At 45.5% G+C, this 20260-nt stretch overlaps 1 protein-coding gene across 1 annotated transcript; it reads right to left on the bottom strand.

The window, feature by feature from the left end:
• Window positions 1-389: 389 nt before the first annotated feature.
• On the bottom strand, window positions 390-19672 carry Lrrc31 (leucine rich repeat containing 31). The gene is made up of 9 exons (XM_021631994.2): window positions 19322-19672; window positions 16148-16256; window positions 13334-13501; window positions 11711-11878; window positions 11398-11565; window positions 9895-10062; window positions 4675-4842; window positions 2853-3020; window positions 390-755 (listed from the first exon to the last, which is right to left on the bottom strand). The coding sequence occupies exons 1-9, from the start codon at window positions 19670-19672 to the stop codon at window positions 412-414; spliced, it is 1812 nt and encodes a 603-aa protein (XP_021487669.1). The 3' UTR covers window positions 390-411.
• Between the last annotated feature and the right edge of the window lie 588 nt (window positions 19673-20260).

Below are 20260 nucleotides of genomic sequence, written 5' to 3'. Positions count from 1 at the left end.
CAGTTCACAGTCTCAGAGTTCACAATGGGATCAAATATCCTGCAGCAGTTTTCAACCTTCCTAATGCTGCAACCCTCTAGTACAGGTTTCTCATGTTGTGGTGATGCCCAACCATAAATTTATTTTGTTGTTACTTTATGACTGTAATTTTGCTACTGTTATGCATCAAAATGGGAATATCTCATATGCACAATATCTGATATGCAACCCCTGTGAAAGGGTCATTTGACCCCCAAGAGGTCATAACCCACAAGTTGAGAATCACTATTATATACATATAATTACAAATATCTTACAACCTAAATGCTACTAAACAAATTTTAAAAATGCTACTAAACAACCACAGGCTGAGCTCAGCTGATGGCAACATTCGTTCACATTCTTTTCCTTCTTTGGAGAATTGGTCACTGCTTAGGGAGCAGCCCACTGAAGCCCACCATGCTCAAAGTGAAGGTCCCTTCTGTGGTCCTGAATGTAGCATTCTAGTTCTTCCTCCTGTGAGGCTGGGATGACCCATCTTCTCATCTCTATCTCAGTGATCAAAGGAAGCTGGGTCACAGCACACAGTAAACACCTAAACCACCGCGCACAATCCCGGGAACTTGATGGCCGAAGGCTGATGTCTAGTTCAGTTAAGTTTTTAAGGAAGCAGAGACTTCGGCAGAAGACGTCCCATCCCGCATCACAGATGCTGTCATTGTAGCTCAGGTCAAGCATCTGCAGCTTGGCTAAATGGCCTGTCTGTATGACTGAGGCTGGAAAACAAAATTACTCTAAGTCATAAGGATACTGTCTCCCTTGGCTGTTCCCCCTTTCCAGTAACACACCACTGCTGAGAGAATTAACAATTGCTAAAGACTTACTCTAGCCAGTTGTTTTATTTGGGGCATCAGAAAGTATTCCAGGAAGAAAATTTACCTCTTTGCATCCCAAAAATATAGCTCAAAAATAGATTTCTGCCCTCTTTTTCTAAGCCTCAACTGGAATAATTTTATTTTTATATCAGTTTAAGTTCTTTGCTCTAATGGAGTCCCAGCTCTCCCAGACTCTTCCTAATTAATGCCCAGAACGATGGCTTCCTAGCTTTGATTAAGAACCGTTGGTACACAGCCATCTTGCTGCTTAATGCTGATCAGTTACTCATAGCTTCCTAATTCTGTCATTATTGACCCAGCAATTATTTGACTGAGTACTTTCATTTCGGAGGTGCTGGGAACTGAGCCTAGGGTCTCATACCACTGAGCTCTATCACCATCCCTAACAGTAAATTCAATGTACAAAACATCCTGGATAATTTCAAGTTCACCTGAGAGACTCCTAATACACAAGATCATTTCCTCTCTGAAGAGCTTTTATCATATTGTGGCCCAAGAGAAGCTGGTGGCTTCTGTGGGAGGAAGGAGGCAAGTTACCCAAGGCAAAGGGCACCCACCTTCTTCAGCTGAACTGAGAAAAAGGCATAAGTGACACAGCATCTCAGACTAAAGGACCTTTGGAGTCTGTTTATCCAATCTACGGGTTGATGGTTTGTCCTTGTTGATTCTGTCCTCCGCCCTATCCTCTTTCAGTTCATTGTGTAGCTGATCTTACAGAAGAAGAAAGCCCTTCTTAGGAACCCAGCCTATCTTCTAGGGACTTTGACCTATCACTCCCCTCTTTGGTCAGTTCTCAAGAAATACTCGTGGCTCCAGAAATCAGGCAGCTGGTAGCAGAGTAGTGGTGGGGGTTATTAAGCGAGGCAGGAGGCCCCATGCTCCCATCACTCCCAGATGGAAAGTGTGCAATGCTATTGTAATTTGATATTGGGCTAAGGTACATTGCGTAGACTCTGACAGCTTAAATTATTTTTTCTTATTTAATTGTATTTCTGTACTTCTAAATTGCCCTGGGAAAAGTGTCAGGTTTCTGCTACAATATCCCTTTAAGCTTTTCATGTCACGGTTTTGGTTTTGGTTTTGGTTTGACACGGAAAGAATGAGCTTCTACTGAAAGCCTTCAGCACACTAATATCTATAATAATCGATACTCGTATTTCAATTTTGACGATTTTGCTTTTTTCTCTATTTCCAATTCAAGACAGGGTTTCTCTGTGTAGCCCTGGCTGTCCTGGAACTCATTCTGTAGACTAGTCTGGCCTCTAACTGCCTGCCTCTGCCTCCCAAGTGCTAGGCTTAACGGCATGTGCCGCCACTGCTCACCGTGTTTTCTTCTTTATTTTAGGTAATTTTTATGTACTTACTTTAAAAGACACATTTTCACTTGTATATGCGTGTGTGTATGTGTCTATGCTGGGTTATGCACACCTAACTGCAGGTGCTCGTGGAAGCTGTGAGTCCCCTAGCGTGGGGCTGGGTCCTCTGCAAGGGCATTATGTGTTTTCAGTTGCTGAGACATCTCTCCGGCTCACTGTAACTAATTTTTATGTTATTAACTTTGAGATGCTGGGGACTGAGCCCAGGGCCTAAGCATGCTGGGCGAGCACCCTACCACTGAGATACAGCCTCAGACTCTCACCCCTTTCTTACTTAAATCAAAGCATTTGGGGGCCAATTTATGGGAAAAGTGAGCAGTGCAAGTACCATGTAGTTAGTGCACAGTCAGTTGCGAGCAAACTGTAGGTGACGGGCTCTCCGTGAATGGCTGGAGTGGAAGCTTCCCGGCAGGAACCTTCCTCCCTCATGATCCTCTTCAGAAACACCCTCCCCCAGCCATGTGGCTTCAGAATTACACTATTTGGTTTAACCAGCTCTCTCCTAAGCTGCCGCTGAGGAAAAGGAAGCTGCCTCATCGCCAGGTCCACCACCTGATCCATGCTTTGTGCCAACACTACCGTGGAAGGGGCTAATACAGACCCAGAAGAACCAAGTCCTCTGTCACTAGGGAGCAGCTGCTCAGCCTCAGCACCCGGAGTGACCGTGACAGCTCTAGCGTTGGTAGAAGCAGCTCCAGCCTCCCACCAACACACTTATTCCAGGAAAGGTTGAGCATCTCCAGGGCAGGAAGGTAAACAGACGCTTCTGCTAAAATTGAAATGAGAAGAGCATCAGCAACTCAGATCCCACGAAGGACCATAAGCCCCTCATCTGTGGAAAGAGGACCAGGACAATATATGACTGTACCCAGGGCTGAAAAGGTTATGCTTCGGACACTACTGGCATGAACACATTTTGGATAGAGTACTTACATGCTAATTAATTCTCAGTTGGCTCCTAAATTAAAATTAATTATAACTCATTCCCAAGCACAATAAAGCCATTTTTAATTGTTCTGCTTTCTTTATACAGAATAATATGTGCTCAAAAGGAAATCTTGTTCACCCATGGCATGAGGTCTGCAATAAACGGAAGTCAAAATTTCTGTTGTTCTTTTCTCTTTTAAAGATTTATTTATTTCATGTGTACCTGCATGTACACAGAAGAGAGCATAAGGTGCTAGTATAGATGGTTGTGAGCCACCATGTGGTTGCTGGGAATATGAACTCAGGGCCTCTAGGAAAGCAGACAGTGCTCTTAACCACTGAGCCTCTCTCCAGCCCTTTTAAGTCTATGATATATATATATATCGTTTCTCAAGACAGGGTTTCTCTGTGTAGCCTTGGCTCTCCGGGACGCACTCTGTAAACCAGGCTGGCCTCAAACTCACAGAGATCCATCCACATGTGCTTCACTAGGAGACTATTCCACACACGTGTCACAGTGCATTGCTGGAGTAGTTAGTACACCTGTGCAACTCTCCTGAGAGAGAACTTGGGAGACTGCTCTTGGCCTCCTTGGGGCTTTGCCTCACAGACCTTTTCCTTCCCTGATCTTATTTTATGTCCTTTCCCTGCGATAAGTCTTTGTTGTGAGTACAACCACATGCCGAGACTTGACTTTTCCTCGGAATCAGTGAAGCTGGAAATGGTTCTGAGGACCCTGGTACTGAATGCACACAGTGCTGGTTTACCTAAGTGTGATGTTTGGGGAAGTTCTGCAATGTCCCTCACCTCTAAGCACCTCCTTCACGTGCCAGCCATGACGGGAAGAAATTCTAGATCTGGGAGACTGTTAGTATAGGCCAGGATAGATGCATGACCTCAGGATTCCTAAGACAGCGTAAGTCCCGTGGGGAATGAATGCTGAGTGGGCAGCTAGACTCGGACACTAGTAACTCTCTCACTTTCCAACGAGACCCTCAGCATCCTCAAGTCATGTTCCCTCTCCGCAAAATGACAAGTCACCGGAAAAGGGCTTCTAGAGTTGCCTTCATAGCATTTAAAGGGAAGTGCCACTCAGAGATTAGGGTGCAGCTCAGCTGGTAGAGTGCTTGTGTAATACGCCACAGGGTCCTGGCTTCTACCCTCAGCACCACACAAACTGAGCACGCTGGTGCATGTCTGTAATGTCAGCACTGGGAGTTCAAAGTCACTGTCAGTTAACTAGCAAGTTCAAGGCCAGCCTGGGTTAAATATGAGATCCTGTCTCAAATAAGTAATAAAAGTAAAATAAATGCCAATGCGTTTCATAGGACCGTATATTTCCTGGGGGGCAGGGGGAAAAATAACCCAAACAAACAGAAGCCCCATGGTCTTTAGTGACTTTTCTGCACCTTAATCTTGGAATGAAATTTGTGGGTGGGGGAGGGGTTCTCTGAGTCACTGCCCAGTGCCTGCCAGGAGCCTGGAAGCTTTCTTACCAAGGGCTGCGAAAGTCTCAGTTTCCAAAGAACAGCTGTTGATAAGCAGGGACTTCAGGGCTGGTATGAATCGAAGCCTGCTGAGGAGGTTTGCAGAGGAGCCGCCTACCTTTCTGTTGGATGACAAATCCAGTTCTTGAAGGTTTGAGAGTAAAGGAATAATCCGAGCTGTTGAAATATCAACCGTGGCACATCTGAGGCACTATTTCACAGAGTCGCAGAATGTCTGGCTCCCACACGCATCCTGACCTGGCTTCTACTGAACTCATCTGCATGACCTACCCTCCCTGGTACCCGAACACAGATGCGCCACCACCATATCAGCCTTTCGCCAGAGACTTTCCCCGGCTTCTTTATTCCCAAGCCTCTCCATGGACCGTAAGGTAAAAGCAAAGGTTTAGGAGACAGAGAACTGAGTCCTAACCTGGGAACTGTGTAATTAGCTGGGCTTGGTGCTCCAAGCCTGTAATCCCAGTCACTTGGGAAATGAGGAAAGGGCTGATCGTCCAAGACCTATCTGATCAACATAGTGAGACTTGTCTTGAAATAAGGAAAAAAAAAAAAAAGGAATGGGTACAGAGCCTAATGATAGAGTATTTGCTACCATGAGTAGGCCCTAGGTTCAAACTCTAGGATCACAAATACCATGACAAAAACAACCCCTGTATGATTTTTTTTGCAGTAGCTGGCTACTCTAAACCTTAGTTTTCTTAATCACAAGATGGTTGGCTGCTTCCCTGTAGTATCCTTTAGTGCAGGCACATATTAATATCTGACATCATTCTTTCCTCAGAACCTAAGTACCAGTAAGGCAAGTGAGACAAACAATCAGAGCATGTGCTTGTCTTAACAGCCCTGTCCTGGGATCCTAAGGGGCCTGCTGAGCCCGAAGGCAGCAGGGAATGAAGGAGTTGGCCTGGTCTAGCTGCCTTGAGAAGCATACATCATAGGTTTTTCAGACTGGCGTCCATGGCTTCCGGGGCGCTTGTGTGCCTTCCAGTTCCTGAGCAATGGAGGCATACCCTCAGGTGGTAGAACTTTCAGGCCACCTCCTGATTCACTATGCTTCCCTAGAATTCAGCAAAGCATATAGAAACTTCACAGGACAATTGATCTTAGACATTAATCCCATGTACCTTATGTAGCTCGCAAATGTCATTGTATCCTGGCAACTACCATTGTTTTCATTTTGGCAATTGCCAATATATTTCTGATAAAGGCATAAAAAGCCTGGTTGCTTGGAACGAACTTGTCACAGCCTCACTCTTGCTGTGAGCCCTCCAACCTGTGCCTGTCACAGATTCATTCCTCCCGGGCCGTACCAGGTCATCTTGGCCCAGTAATCAACTACAGCTAGCCCTGGCCCACTCTCTTCCTACTATTTGCCTACTCGTAGGCTTCTCCCTAGCACGTCTCACCATCTGAAGCATTATCCCAGGAGACCAGTGGAGCTGGCTTATCTCTGTGGAGCCCTCCTAGGCCACCCAGCCAAAGTAACCCCTCAGTCACTGTCATAAATGAGAGTATCCCTCACTCGGTTACAGGTGGCAGAGTTGTCTGGGGAAGCTTAGGAAGTGTGGCCTTCCAAAAGAGGTGATATCTGAGAGTTTAAGGACTCATTTTCAGTTTGCTCTCTCTGCTTTGTGCTTGAGGTTCAAGATGTGCACTCTCAGCTTCCTGTTCCTTCTGCTGTACCTACCCCTTGTTGCCATAGCTCTGCTCCACTATCATGGGCTCCTATACCCCTGAAACCATGAGCCCCCCAAACCCTTCCTTCTGTAGGCTGCCTTGGTCATGGGGTTTCATCACAGCAACAGAAAAGTAACTGATAACTATCCCTCGCCTTTCCCATAGCATCTATGACTGCACACTATGTTCTTGCTGACCCTTTGTTTTATTCCTGCTCTACAAGACTGCCGCTCTGTCTGAATTTCCTGTAGGCCATGGCACAGTGCCTCACAACTGGGAAATTAGTCAGCAGTTACTGGCTAAATGATCAGTAATTCTGTTCTGATCAAGTCATTTGCATCGATAAGTGAACGATCGATTATTGACATCCTAAGGTAGAAAACAGTGCACGTTGTGGGGAGCCCATGAAATCCTGAGGGAAGCTGCACTGTTGGATGAGGGCATCCATGTCAAGGACTCTGAGGCCTCAGTCCATGGTAACAGCAAGGCCTTCCCCAGGACTAAGTATGGATGTTGACAGTGTGTGCAGAAAGTATCAGCCACAGCCTCCTCCTCCTGAAGAACATAGCCTGAGACTGTTTCACTATGGAGACTTCCTACTGAGACTAGCCAGCCTTCCTCATTCAGCGGTATATGGTAATCCCTTCCTCACTCATCGGTATATAATAATCCCTCCTCCTCATTCAAATGTATATGCCACAGTAAGCCCTTCCTTATTTTTCAGCTGTATGCAATAAAACTCCCTCCTCATTCCACGGTATATAATAAACGCACTGAGTTTCCAGGCTGCCAGTGTGTCCTCATCAAAGCTCATGGCCCACCTGATCACAGCTTTTCTGCACCTGTGTCTGTCATTTCTTTGTTCTGCCTCACCCCTGTCAGGTCAAGTCCAAAGCCATCCATGTCACAGAAGTATCTCCCTTCCATTTTTTTATTTTAATCAAAAGCAACAGAACAATGCTACTTGCTACAGTTCTTACACGGTCATTAGCTTCCCCAGGATATTCTGTTGCAGCATGGTCCTGCATTTGTATTTAATTGTTAATTGCTTGTCCACAGAGATCTTTTTTACTGTTCTACAAGCAAATGCTCATGTGCACCAAGTGAGGATGTGCAACCTTGCCTCCACAATTATCCCTGATTGGCCAATAAAAATGCCCACACCTGCGCTGGGAGAAAGAGAGGTAGGCAGAACTAAGGTTCAAGGGCTTAGTTAGATACAGAAGGATCATGGGGGAGAGAGAAGAGAGAGAAGGAAAGGAGGAGGAGAGGAGAGGAAAGAGAAAGGAGCAGGTCGCCATGAGTTAGCATGAAAGAGCAGCACATGTGGAGGAGGAGCTTGCTCTGGGGATTGGCTTGAGGAAGAAAAGCATCCCAGATGAAAAGAATGTGCAAGTACTTGTGGGAATGATAGATGGGAAGTATCCCAGGGAGGAGTGATTGGAACAGGTGACTTGGGATGTGTGGCTGGGAAATAACAAGGTAGAATAGGTGGGTTTATATCTGACCAGCCCCACTGATTAAGGTCACTAAAAATCTAGTAGGTGTCTGCATCTTGTATTTTTATAGTAACATGTTAAGGAACAACCACCGCATTAATAATCATATGAATCAATATTAAACATTAATAATAGTTGCACGGCAACCCTCCCCCACGCCCTAGACGAGGAAGGCATATTCCTGTGCTATGTGGGCAGCTGGCAGTGAAGCGCCTCTAGCACAGTGAGAGGAACACTGTGAGATGTGGGTGTGCCACAAAGGACGGGTGGCCAGCTAACTAGGAGTTCCCTCCACCTGTGAGTAAAGGCCTGGGAACAGTGCACAGCGCTCTGTGGAGAGTGAAAGGGGGACTTTTCTCCTTTAAGGTCTTCATGAAGCTCTGGAACTCTGCCTTTTTTTTCCAGAATGAGGGACAAGAGCCTGAGGAATAATTCAGCAGACCCAAAAGTTGGTTGTTAGATCGGAATTTTTATTTTGCTGTTTTCCTTCCCCACATTGTCTTTAAAGTCTGTGCTATTCTTATCTGCCACCCATTTGCATACTGAGCATGCCCTTACTTAGGGAATGTCCTGGTACCTACATTTGAGCGATGGGGAAACTCAGGACCAGCCCCCCTCCTACCTTGGAAGTTGCCCTTGTCTGAACAGAGAAAGAACAAAGGTCCAAAGACCACAGCATGCCTGGCATGTCTGAGGATAGTGAGGCCTGAGTGGATTTTCATGAGATGAGGGGTGGAGAGGAAAGGTAGAGAGATGGATTGGCAGGAAGATATTTGAGCTTTTGTAACAGTTGAGGCATGAGATGTTAGGTCCCCAAGCTACGGTAGCAGGGATCTGTATGGTAAGCTATGCCAAATATGTTGAAGGTTCATTATGACCATAGATGGGGAGAGGAAGAGTAATTTCTGATCTTCTTGCTATGAAAAATCGCATTTCTTTTTTTAAATTTATTCATTTTTTGTTTATTACAATTTATTCACTTTGAATCCCAGCTGTAGCCCCTCCCAATTGCACCCTCCCTCCCTCATCTCCTCCCACACCCCTCCCCAAGTCCACTGATAGGGGAGGTACTCCTTCCCTTCTTTCTGATCCTACTCTATCAGGTCTCATCAGGACTGGCTGCATTGTCTTCCTCTGTGGCCTGGCAAGGCTGCTCCCCCATCAGGGAGAGGTGATCAAAGATCTAGCCACTGAGTTTATATCAGAGACAGACCCTGTTCCCATTATTATGGAACCCACTTGGATACTGAACTGCAATGGGCTACATCTGTACAGGGGTTCTAGGTTATCTCCATTTGTGGTCCTTGGTTGGAGTATCAGTCTCAGAAAAGACCCCCGAGCCCAGATTTCTTGGTTCTGTTGCTCTCCTTGTGGAGCGACTGTCCCCTCCAGGTCTTTCTGTCTCCCCCTCCTTTCATAGGATTCCCTGCACTCTACCTAAAGCTTGGTTATGAGTCTCAGCATGTTTTGATACCCTGCTGGGTAGAGTCTTTCAGAGGACCTCTGTGATAGGTTCCTATCCTGTTCCCTATTTTCCCCTTCTTCCAATGTCCATCCCGTTTGTCTTTCTGAGTGAGGACTGATCATCTTACCCAGGGCCCTCCTTCTTGCTTAGCTTCTTTAGGAGAAATTGCATGTATATATTAAAGGTAATAACTACAGAAGGGTGTTGGTGGCAGGAAAATAACTGTCATCATTAAAGTTGCAATATCTATCTATTATGTGGTTCCTTTTCAGTAACTGCCTTTCTCTCTGAGTGTCTTGACTTTGTTGTTTAAAAGCCTCATTTCAGTCTTCTCTCCACATACTCGTATGTAATCAAGGTTGTAACACTAAGATACTTGTTTCTAAAAAGCAAGAGAAGTTCAAATTTTTTCTCCTTCGAGTACAAAAGCTTGGATTCCTTAACATTTACTGGGTGCTCTCTGCACACACAACACTCTGATGACTTGACCAGTGAATTTAAGCACACAATGTCGAGTTTCTGACTCTCCAGGCATCCCACGGGTTCTGCCCCACAGGGCACACTTACTCAGTGATGACACATCTTCTGCTGTGAGCGAGCACTGGTGAAGGTCTAGGACTTCTAGCTGCTTCAGTAAGGCCAGCCGAGCAGGCACGTCCTCAAAGCCTCCACCCAGGTCCTTGTTGCAGGAGAGATCCAGTGTCTCCAGCACATCCAACGATGCAAAAGCATCATCTACAAAGCAGGGCCCAACCCCAGCCCTGAAATTCATACTGTGAGGCAGTAGGAAGGAATGTGGGAAGGGAGAGGAGGGAGCAAGAGAGGAGGTTAGGTGAACATGCTGTCCTGCCAAAGCCAGAGGGCGGTAAATGCAGAGTCCCTACCAACTAGGCCTCAGTAGACCCAACAATGACGTCACAAGCTTTTCCCCTCTCTCTCTAAGACACTGGTTGGCTGCCACTACTTCTTGTCTATGAGGACATGCGACTATGCTGCCAACCACACTTGAGCACTGACCTTAGATTACTCAGGCTGCCAGTAAGAAGGATGTTACAGGCTCTGAGGGTCGCAGGGAGAAACAGCGTCATTCCCTATAATAGGGCTACTCTTCCCTGAGAGTAAGTCTTCACCGTAGATGTCATGGAAGCCTTTATTATTACTTTACCAATATCAATACCTTCCTAGTACTGAGCACAAAATGATGCTGATGTCTTCAACGGCAACAGGAAGCCTACCCAGGGTCCATACCCTAGATGTGCCAGCCTTTTCAGAGCGAGTCCTTTTAGAAGCTTGTCTGCTCTGTGGTATTGATCCTAGAGCCTTACACAGGCTAAGCAAGTGGGAGTTCCACCTCCAAGATACCCCATCCTCTCCCCACCCCAACAGGGTTTCTCTGTATAGCCTTGGTTGTCCTCATCTTACTTTGTAGACCAGGCTGGCCTCAAACTCGTAGGGACCCATCTGCCTCTACCTCCTCAGTGCTGGGATTACAGGCATGGACCACACCTAGATCCTTCTTTTCACTTATTAAATTTTCATTTATTTATTATTTTATTACATTAAGTTGCCTGTGTTGGCCTTGAACTTGTGACTTTCCTTCCTCGGCCTTTAGGATTTCAGGTCTACACTGCCAAACTGACTAAAGAGGGTTTTGTTTTGTGTTTTTCTGTTTTTTTTTTTCCTAATAATGAAAACGTATAGTTACTGTGAAAGAGTTTAAAGGTAAATAAGCATTTAAATTCCCAACTCTGAAGCAAATAAATAAATAAACAAACACACAAAACAAAGAATATTTAAGTTTGTACATTCTAACTGGTTTTAAATAATGTATATGCTATATGTTTATACTATACATTTAAAAATATTTCTGAATGTATGGGAGTGAGTACATGTGGGGAGATCAGAGAACAGCTTTCGGGAGTTGGTTCTCTGCTTACACCATGAGCCCTGGCAGGATGGGGGTCATCAGGCTGGGGTACTTTTACCCCCTGAGCTATCTCACCGACCCTGATATCTGATGCGCTTTATACTTTACACGCACAATCTTCAAGGTAACCATTGTTAACTCACCCAGTATTCTGACGCTCTCTCTGGTTAATCCACAGGCATGCAACCTCAATACCTTCAGGCCTGAGGTACCTTTTAGCCCCTGCGCTATGATGTCTAGACTGCTGCCAATGTTTCTGTTAATGGAAAGGTCAAACACTTCAAGGCTCTGCAGCTTTGGCAGCAGGTGACCTGAAACGGAATAAGTACAAACAGAAAGAGCTACCATTGGGAAGTCAGAGGTCAGCGGGAGGACTACTGCGGTTCCCTGTGCCTTGGGGACAGAGAGCATGGGGGGGGAGTCCCCAGCTTCTAATCACAGGCATCCTCTACTTACCCACAAACATTCCATCCTGTGATGTGAGGGCACAGTCCATAAGTTCAAGAGTTCGAATCTTGCTCCCCTTTTGGAATGTATGGAGAACTTGAGGCAGCTTCCCTCCCACTTTGCTGTTCCAGGACAAACTCAGTTCTTCAAGTTCAGGAATCATTTCAAGAGCATCTCCTAGTACAAAATATCCCCAGTGGATGTTGGCTCATAAAGGCAGAGACGTCATTCACAATCAGAATAGCCCGTGTTTAGGGAGTGTGGAAGCTAGGGCAGATATTGTGTTAGCTGAAGAAACAAAGAGAAGGAAGGGACACAGTTCCTGCCCCTAACAATAGAATGAAAGCCTCCATGAGCAGGCAACAGCATTCCAGCTCTTTGTAAGCTCAGGAAGCCATGACTCTCTGCTGGGCTGTTCTGTGGTGGTCATTATCTGCTGCAGCCTCCACCTGCTCTCCCTGGCATCAGATTGGACACAAGGTAGATGGAAGAGAAGCAGACAGGAAATTGACCACCACACTGGTAATGCTCATTTTGACACCAAGACACTGCTGACCTGGCCGCCAGTGAAGAAGTAGTGATGGATGGCCAGGCACTAACAGGTCCTGAGGGAGGAGCTCAGCCTGATACCATTTCACAGGAAGCAGGGAGAGTGGGGAGGGGGGTGAGGGAGACATGGACGGACAGCTGAGGTGGGACAGCAACCAACAAGACGTGTGGGAATTCTTGAGATCCTCCCAAGGGACAAACAGAGAGTGGACATTTGACCTTCATTTGATAAACACAAATCTTTGAAGATATGGGAAGGACTAAAATAATTCATTAAATTAGAAAAGAATACATAAGCTAGCGAACATTTCCAGTTAAAGCATTTGGATAAATAGTATGAATTTTCACAAAATTTATCTTTTTGTTTCAGCGTATAATTTAACGCAATTGAGGCCTTAGTTACAATTAAATAAATTTTTAGTTAAGAAAAAAGACTCATTTTGATCAATTCCTTAAGGTGGACTAGAAAAATAAAGCAGGTAGGTATTATGTTGAAATTTAAAAGCAGATTGACTGTTATCTACTCCAATTCTTCTGTTTTACAGATGAGGTCAGAGTGAGCTAAGAGCCACGCAGACAGGTCGTCTTTATCTCTGTCCTTACCCACAGAGCTCAACACAAGCTGGGCTCCAAGGCACAGAGCCTTTCAGCAGTCATTCAAGGCCTTATCGTAACACTGTTTCCCAGCATGCTCTTGACCATCCATACATGCAGACACAACACTGATTGTTCGCGTTTGAGGGGTCAGGTTGAAAAGGTGCTTCAAGGGAAGCCATGTTTTACATTTTTAAGTTTGTATATATACAAGCATGACGTGTGCACACACAGGAAGCTGTTGTGCGTTCCTCAGGTGCCTCTGTCCTCATGTTCGTTTGTTTGTTTTTGAAAAGGGGTCTCTCACTGGCCTGAGCTTGCTGAGCAGGCTGGCTAGAGGGCCCAGGGATCTTGCTGTCTCCTCCTCATGACACTGGGATTCTCAGCTTGTGCTGTCATGTTCAGGTTACATGGGTTCTGGGCTTTAAACTCGGGTTCTCATGTTGGCATACCAAGAGAAGTCACGTTTTAGGGGAGTAGTCGCCATACCCAGTATTTGAAGGTCCTCAGTGGTGAGTCTGCAGCTACTCAGCCTCAGGACTTTTAAGTTGCTGACAAGATGCATTTGCTGAGTGAGCGAATGGAGGGTTCCGCTGACGAAATCATTCCAGGAAACGTCCAGTTCTTCCAAGTCTGAGAGGAAAGGCAGAAAAACAGCTGAAGAGAGAAGAAAACGCAGATCCGAGTGTGTGCTCTGTGATTGGTAGTAAACAGAGCTCAGCACCTGCGTGCCCAGGATGTAGTTTTGAATTATATGAAAACACAGGGGGCAGGCATGTTGACATTTAGCAAAGCAGGGGTGTCTTGGCTGCAAGTGAGGAATCTGCCTCATTTATGTTTCCTATTCCTTGGGATATTTTCTATTTCTGCCCCAAGAGTGCACTCTGTAAACACAGTGATACCCTCACAGGGTTCTACGGAACTCTCTGTGTAACTGTTGGACCCTGTGGTAGAAACTGTTCCTGCTGCTGCTGCAGCTGCTGCTGTTTTGTGCACACTGCTCTTCCTATGTTGCCAGGCCTCTGTCTGACAGGCACCCGCCTTGATCCAGAGGACCCTCAGACTGAAAGCTGGAAAACGCTCCAGGGCCAGGTCAACAGAGACCGGGAGTATCTGTACCTTTTCTTTCTTATCTTGACCACCCACCCATCACTACCTTATACGTGTTGATTATTATTTATTTTGAGACAGGATCTCACTATGCAGCCCCGGCTGGCCTGAAATTTGCTTTGCATTCACAGAGATCCACCTGCCTCTGCCTCCGGAAGGTGGGGATTAAAGGCATGGGCCATCACCACCACGCCCAGCACTATCTTGCGCGTAAAAGGAGAGTGATGTGGAGGTTTTTGTGGGTACAGCCTTCACTGAGTCTCTGTCACAGCTTGTTAAAAAGCAGTTTCCCTCTGTGTAAAAATTCTCAAAGAGCATCTTTATCTTGAGTGGACGATGGCAAGTAGAGATGGCCGAGTGGGGGAGGGAGGCCATGCTTGAAGGAAGCAGCACATTGGGGTGCTGTGGTCAGAGAGTCTGAAGTTGCCAGTTCTGAATCCACAGCTCCAGCAAGTGCCTCTTTCTTCTAAGAGCAGCAAAAGCACTTCCCCCATTGCATCCTCTCACCATGACCAAGCTTCAGGATAAACCCACCGACTACATAAGGAAAAGACAACAACAGAAATCCAGGGAAAGAAACACCTTGCTCTCCATGGAACACTGAATTAGCTGCCGACTGCTTTCATTACGACTTCTGTTTGAATTGATGGAAGCATGGCTACCACATTCAGAGCACAGGTCAGTGGCAAAACCAGCTTCCAGCAGAGTCCGCTGAGGGCTGGCCGGGCTACAGGACCTGAGGCTCAACGAGCCTGGTTCTATAGGTTTGACAGTATTTCCAGCAGCTCAACTGCTTCTGATCCCTTAGGCTTTCTTTGGCTTAGAGTTCCCCAGCTACGAGCCACATCCTAGGGCTGGTGAGATGACTCGGTGGGTTTGCCTTGCCCACTCAACGTGCAGACCTGAGTCTGATCCAGAGGCCCTGTGCCATATAGACAGAACTGACTTTCTCAACTCTCTTCTGACCAATACACATGAGATATGACGTGCACATACACATATTCACACACACAACGTTAATTAAGTAATTAATGTAACTTAAAAACAGTTTTTAAAGAGCCCTGTGACGTAACGGTGTACATTTTAATTCAAATTAATTTTGATTGGTGAAAATACTGCTATGGCCTAAATATCTGTGTTTCTTCTCCTCCGCCTGCAAGCTTTGAAAGCTAATCCTAGCGTAATAGTATTAAGAGACAGGATCTTGAGCGGGAGAGATGGCTCAACAGTTAAGAGCTCTGGCTGCTCTTCCTGGAGGACTCAGGTTCAATTCCCAGTACCCATACGCTGGCTCACAACCATCTGCAACTCCAGTTCCAGGGGATCCAATGCCATCATCTGGAATTGATGGCATCAGGCACACAATGCATATACACACATGCACATAAAAACTTGTAATTGTTGTGGATGTAAACATATTTTTGTTTTGATCCCAGGTGTAGGATATGGGACTGATTCAGACTGTCCACAGCAGCAGCGAACTAGTTGCCTCATGGGGGCTCTGAGAGGGGCTCTTTGCCAGCTGAAGATAGTTTAATTCTGAAGACTCTGAGAGGGAATAGATGCCAGGGCCCAGAGAGTGTTGGGGGCTCCAAGAAAGAACAAAGCTGCTGCTGCCTCCCTCTGCTGCTTCTGCTTGCTGCTGATGCAGTTTGACAAGAAGTTGGACTTTCCACAAGGAACCATATGACCCTAACCAACAGGAAGTAGCCCAAGAGAACGCTGCCCCCTGTCCTCATTAACCTCCTTTCTCTCTTACCCGGGATTGGGATGTTGGAAGGGATTGGGTTGGAGAAAGGAGAAAGAGGTATAAGAAACATAAATAAAAGAGTTAAAAAAAAAAAAAAAAACTAGCGCCAACAAATAATAAAATAAAATAAATTTTAAAGAGAAAGACAAGCTCTTTATCAGGTAATTAATTAATGAAGTCGGAGCCCTCATGAACATAATCAGTGTCTGCAGTGGTTTGAATGAGATATCGGTAAGTCTCTTAACTAAGCTATGTTCCGGGCCCTTGATTGACGTAAGTTTGCTTGTCTGCTTTTTAAATAAACAGTGGCACTGCCACTTTCTGAGGGTGTCTAGAGCCACTGGGGAGACCTGGAGTACCGCATGGGTCACTGTGTAGGTTCGGACCATTCCTCTTCTGATAAAGGCCTTGCATTCTCTATACACAGGTAGAGTCCTACAGACCTGTTTCCTGCGCCTCTGCTGCTGTTAATCTGCAGCTGTTCAAGTCCACAGCCTCTCTGCACAGGTTCTTCGGGAACCGGTCATTGTCTTCCATATTGGATTTCAGTTTCTAAATCAAGAGGCATCACTATATAAGAACAGATACTTTTCTCTTAACAACAGTTAAAAATAAAATACTAGCCAGGCGTGGTGGCTTGTGCCTGTCATTCCAGCACTCAGGAAGGCAGAGGCAGACCATCTCTGTGAGTTCCAGGACAGCCTGGTCTACAAAGCCAGTCCAGGAAAGTAAAACCAAACATATACATTTGTATAAATATATATGTATACTCTCTGTGATAAGGTGTGGAGACAGATAATAGCCCTGAGCTCCCTTATGAAACCTCCAAAGGTGGGAGAGGAGGACCAGGGACGTTCACTGTTCTGACAGTACCCTCCAGCCCGAGGCAGTCAGTGGATTTCCTCTCCTGCTCAGCCCTGGGATTCTGAGCTACAGAACTGAGTTATGCACTGAGCAGCTTGGTCTAGCATTTCAAAGATGTCCTGTTTGAAGAACATTCATCCCTCTGGCCAGTGAAATGCAGGTAACTCCCAAAATTCAATCAGTGAAGAATGTCGGGAACAGATATCATTATCAAGAAATTCCAGATGGCCAAGTGAGGAAAAATGTGAAGGTCTCTGAACACAGTCTCTGAACACAGACCACTCAACTGGGAAACATGAAATGGAGAGAGAGAGAGTAGTCCCTGAGAGAGCTGTAGCATTTTCTCTACTCCTACCAGGGGTTGCCTTCAAAAAGCCACGTGTGTCCTTCTAACAGGGATGATTTATGTACATCACCAAGTTCCTCTGGAACAACACCACACTAATAGATCTAGTATGCACACACACTCACACACACACACACACACACACACCAGCAAAAGCCAGTGACTTTACTAGACACTGATCACATATCAGTTCTTCGTGTATTTGCATGTACTAGCATTTAAGTCACACAACATACTTCTGTCATAACAAAAGAATGTGCATGTATGATGGTGGCCTTAACATGGTTTTGTTAAGTGAAGATGCACAATTTTAAAGATATATACATAGCGTACTGAAAAAAAAAAAAAGCCACATAGCTAAGGAAGAATGCATTTGGTGTTAGTGAGAACTAATGTGATTGTAAGTTTAGACTAAAGGACTCGAAGTAACCAAACTCCACTTAGCTATGTGTCTATGACCTGAGGTTCTGATAAAAACAAAACAAAACAAAAACAAAACAAACCACACACACACACCATAAAGGCCACATGCTGCTATTGAGTTGGATAGTGTTGCCATATCCCACCAGTAGGGGGCAGCACAACACATCATTTCACATCTTCCTTATGGCCCGTTAAGTTTTATCATGGCTCATTGGAGCCACGGTATTCGGGGGAGGGCTGCTAGAACGGGGAGATGTAGGAAAAATACAAACACCATGCTTAGCCAAGTTAGATTTTAGATACGCAGGGAATTGTTTTTAGTATGCCTCAGGCCTGCATGTAATCTATCAGACAGTTTTAGTTTTGAGTCGGGCAGAGCACACGGAGGGACCTCTGTATCTACCACACCAGCAGATGCAGAACGTCTTTTCCAAACTCAATCCCGGTAATCACAATCAGATTGTCTCAGAGTCCTGGGGACCTGGAAGACTAACATTTAACAGCAGAAGCAGAGCCGGCATTTGAACTCAGAACGGTTTGCTCCAACGCCCTGATGCTTTATGATACTCTTGCAGAGGACCAGGTTCCGTTCCCAGCACCCTCGTGGTGGCTCACAACCATGCGTAACGTGTTCCGGGGGATGTGATGACCTTTTACAGCCTCTATGGGTACCACAAACACTACACACACATACACGCAAGTAAAAGACGCACAAAACTAACCTTAAAAAATTTTTTAAATAGATGTTTGCTGACTGAGCTTGAGTATATGCATTCACAGCAAAATGAAAACCCCTGAAAAGAACCTTGAAGAAAGTATTAATTAGATCAGGGTGTAGCGGTGGCTACCTGTAGCTCCAGCTGCTCAGGAGACTGAAGCAGGGGGATCACTTGAACACAAAAATTTGAGGTAAAGTCTGGGCGCCACTGTAAGACCCTGTCTCAAAAAAAAAAAAAAATCAGTCTGTGAAAAGAGTGTAGGAGCTGGAAGACAGGGCTGGGAAAGACGTCTGAGAATAGCTATCAGTCAGGCGCTCACAGCAGCTGTTGATACATACACTGGGACACAATAAAAACGGGACACCCCCCTCCCCGTCCCCCAGGCACCAGGAGATGGAGGAGGGGCTCTGCCATGTACTGCTGAACTGTTGGCTATTAATAGATGCAGGGCGAGGGGGAGTTATTGCTTTCTTTCCACTGTGTATCCACGGGCCTCGCCTGGCATTAGTGTATCCTTCTGATCCGATGCAAACACAGATGGCTCTGGCCAAGCTAAATGGGCCACAAAACCAAATCAAAAGTCACCCATCTGGGACAGAGACTGAAAGGGAGGGGGAGTTTTCATAAGGATATGAAGGCAATAAAGAAAGGGTGGGAGCTAGAGTAATTAGAATGCATTGTATATTTGTATAAAATCTCCAAGTAATAAAATTTACTTTTTAAAAGGAAAAAAACTCTCTCTTTCTATAGTTTTCCAAGACAGGGTTTGTCTGTGTGACAAGCCTTGGCTGTCCTGAAATTCACTCTGTAGACCAGGCTGGCCTCAGACTCACTGAGATCCACCTGCCTCTGACTCCCGAGTGCTGAGATTAAAGGCGTGAGCCACCATACCCAGCTCATTTGTGTCTTAATGAAATTAAGTTAGGGGTCTTCTGTGGTCCTTCTGAGGTGTTATATCATCCTTTATACTATAAAAGTAAAAATGCAAACTAAAGCATTTACGTCAAGTAATAAATACAGACCACAGAGACCAACATGAAAGTCGTTTTAACCCACAAGATCTCTAGCAAAGTAAATTCTTCTAAAAAGAAAGAAGGAAAGAAAGAGAGAGAGAGAGAGAAAGAAATATCGAGAGTGGGAGAGGTGGCTCAGTGGTTAAAGCACTGGCTGCCCTTGCAGAGGACCAGTCTGTCCTGTGGGCACTAGCTATGCTCAGGGTACACATACATACATGCAGCCGGCATGCCCACACACAGGAAAAATACATAAAAATAATGAAAAACAGCAGCCAAACAGCCCGTGTCCAAGCTGGACACTTTCTGAGGCCTGTCGCTGGGCCAGGGTTCAGTTTTAAGGTCATGTTTCTCTTTTCTACTTTCAGCCTTTGGAGGACCTGACTTTTGAGCCTCTGAAGAGTTTGTTGGCAAATAAACTCTGGGTTTAGCTTCTCCGGCCGATGAGCTTTTCTTCCTCATTTCCCTCACGGTCAAGTTGAATGTGGCCTTTCTCAGCAGGACGGCTTCCTGATGCTTTCTGTTTTCAAGAATTTCTGAGAAGCAACAGACCGTCAAGCCCGTAAAACATATTTTCCTTCTCTCAACCTTCTCTGTTTTCATTGTCGTTAATAATTAATACACCAATAGGAATGGTGTATGACCCAGGATCCGGGAACCAATAGATGGCTATCAGATACAAACCCAAAGCGGATTTGAGTGTAGAATTGTGCCCCACTTTACTGCGCGACACATAGATCATTAAACACTCTGGCGAGGGAATAAAGTGTGTCCATACATTTTAAATGACTGATCTTATCACAGTTTCCTTGTTTAAAAGAAAAAATGGTGCAGAAGGATTTCCCCATATCTCTTAATAGGCCGGCCGTTTGCAAAGCTGTCCCCAGAGGTGACCTAACCTCTTCTCTTTGTATAAGGTCCCCTTTGTCATTTTCACGCTTTCTCCATTCTTGTTCTGCACCGTCGCCACTTTAAAAACTCGCTGGCACACTAATGAATGAATTCATTACTTGAACATAAAATATATGTATACATACCATTAGACAACAGCTGCTCTAGACAAAAGAAGTTCAATGATGAACAGGACACAGCTTTTCTCGTTAGTGAACTCTAAACCTTCACATCAGTGATTACCTGGGGCCAGACTATCAGGGAGGGGAGACACAGGAGGAAAAGAACCCCAGGGGAATT

The sequence above is a fragment of the Meriones unguiculatus genome, chromosome 2, assembly GCF_030254825.1.
Source record: "Meriones unguiculatus strain TT.TT164.6M chromosome 2, Bangor_MerUng_6.1, whole genome shotgun sequence".
Lineage (NCBI taxonomy): Eukaryota > Metazoa > Chordata > Mammalia > Rodentia > Muridae > Meriones > Meriones unguiculatus.
Note: the sequence above shows the minus strand (reverse complement) of the source record. Positions and strands in the feature narration are given on the sequence as shown.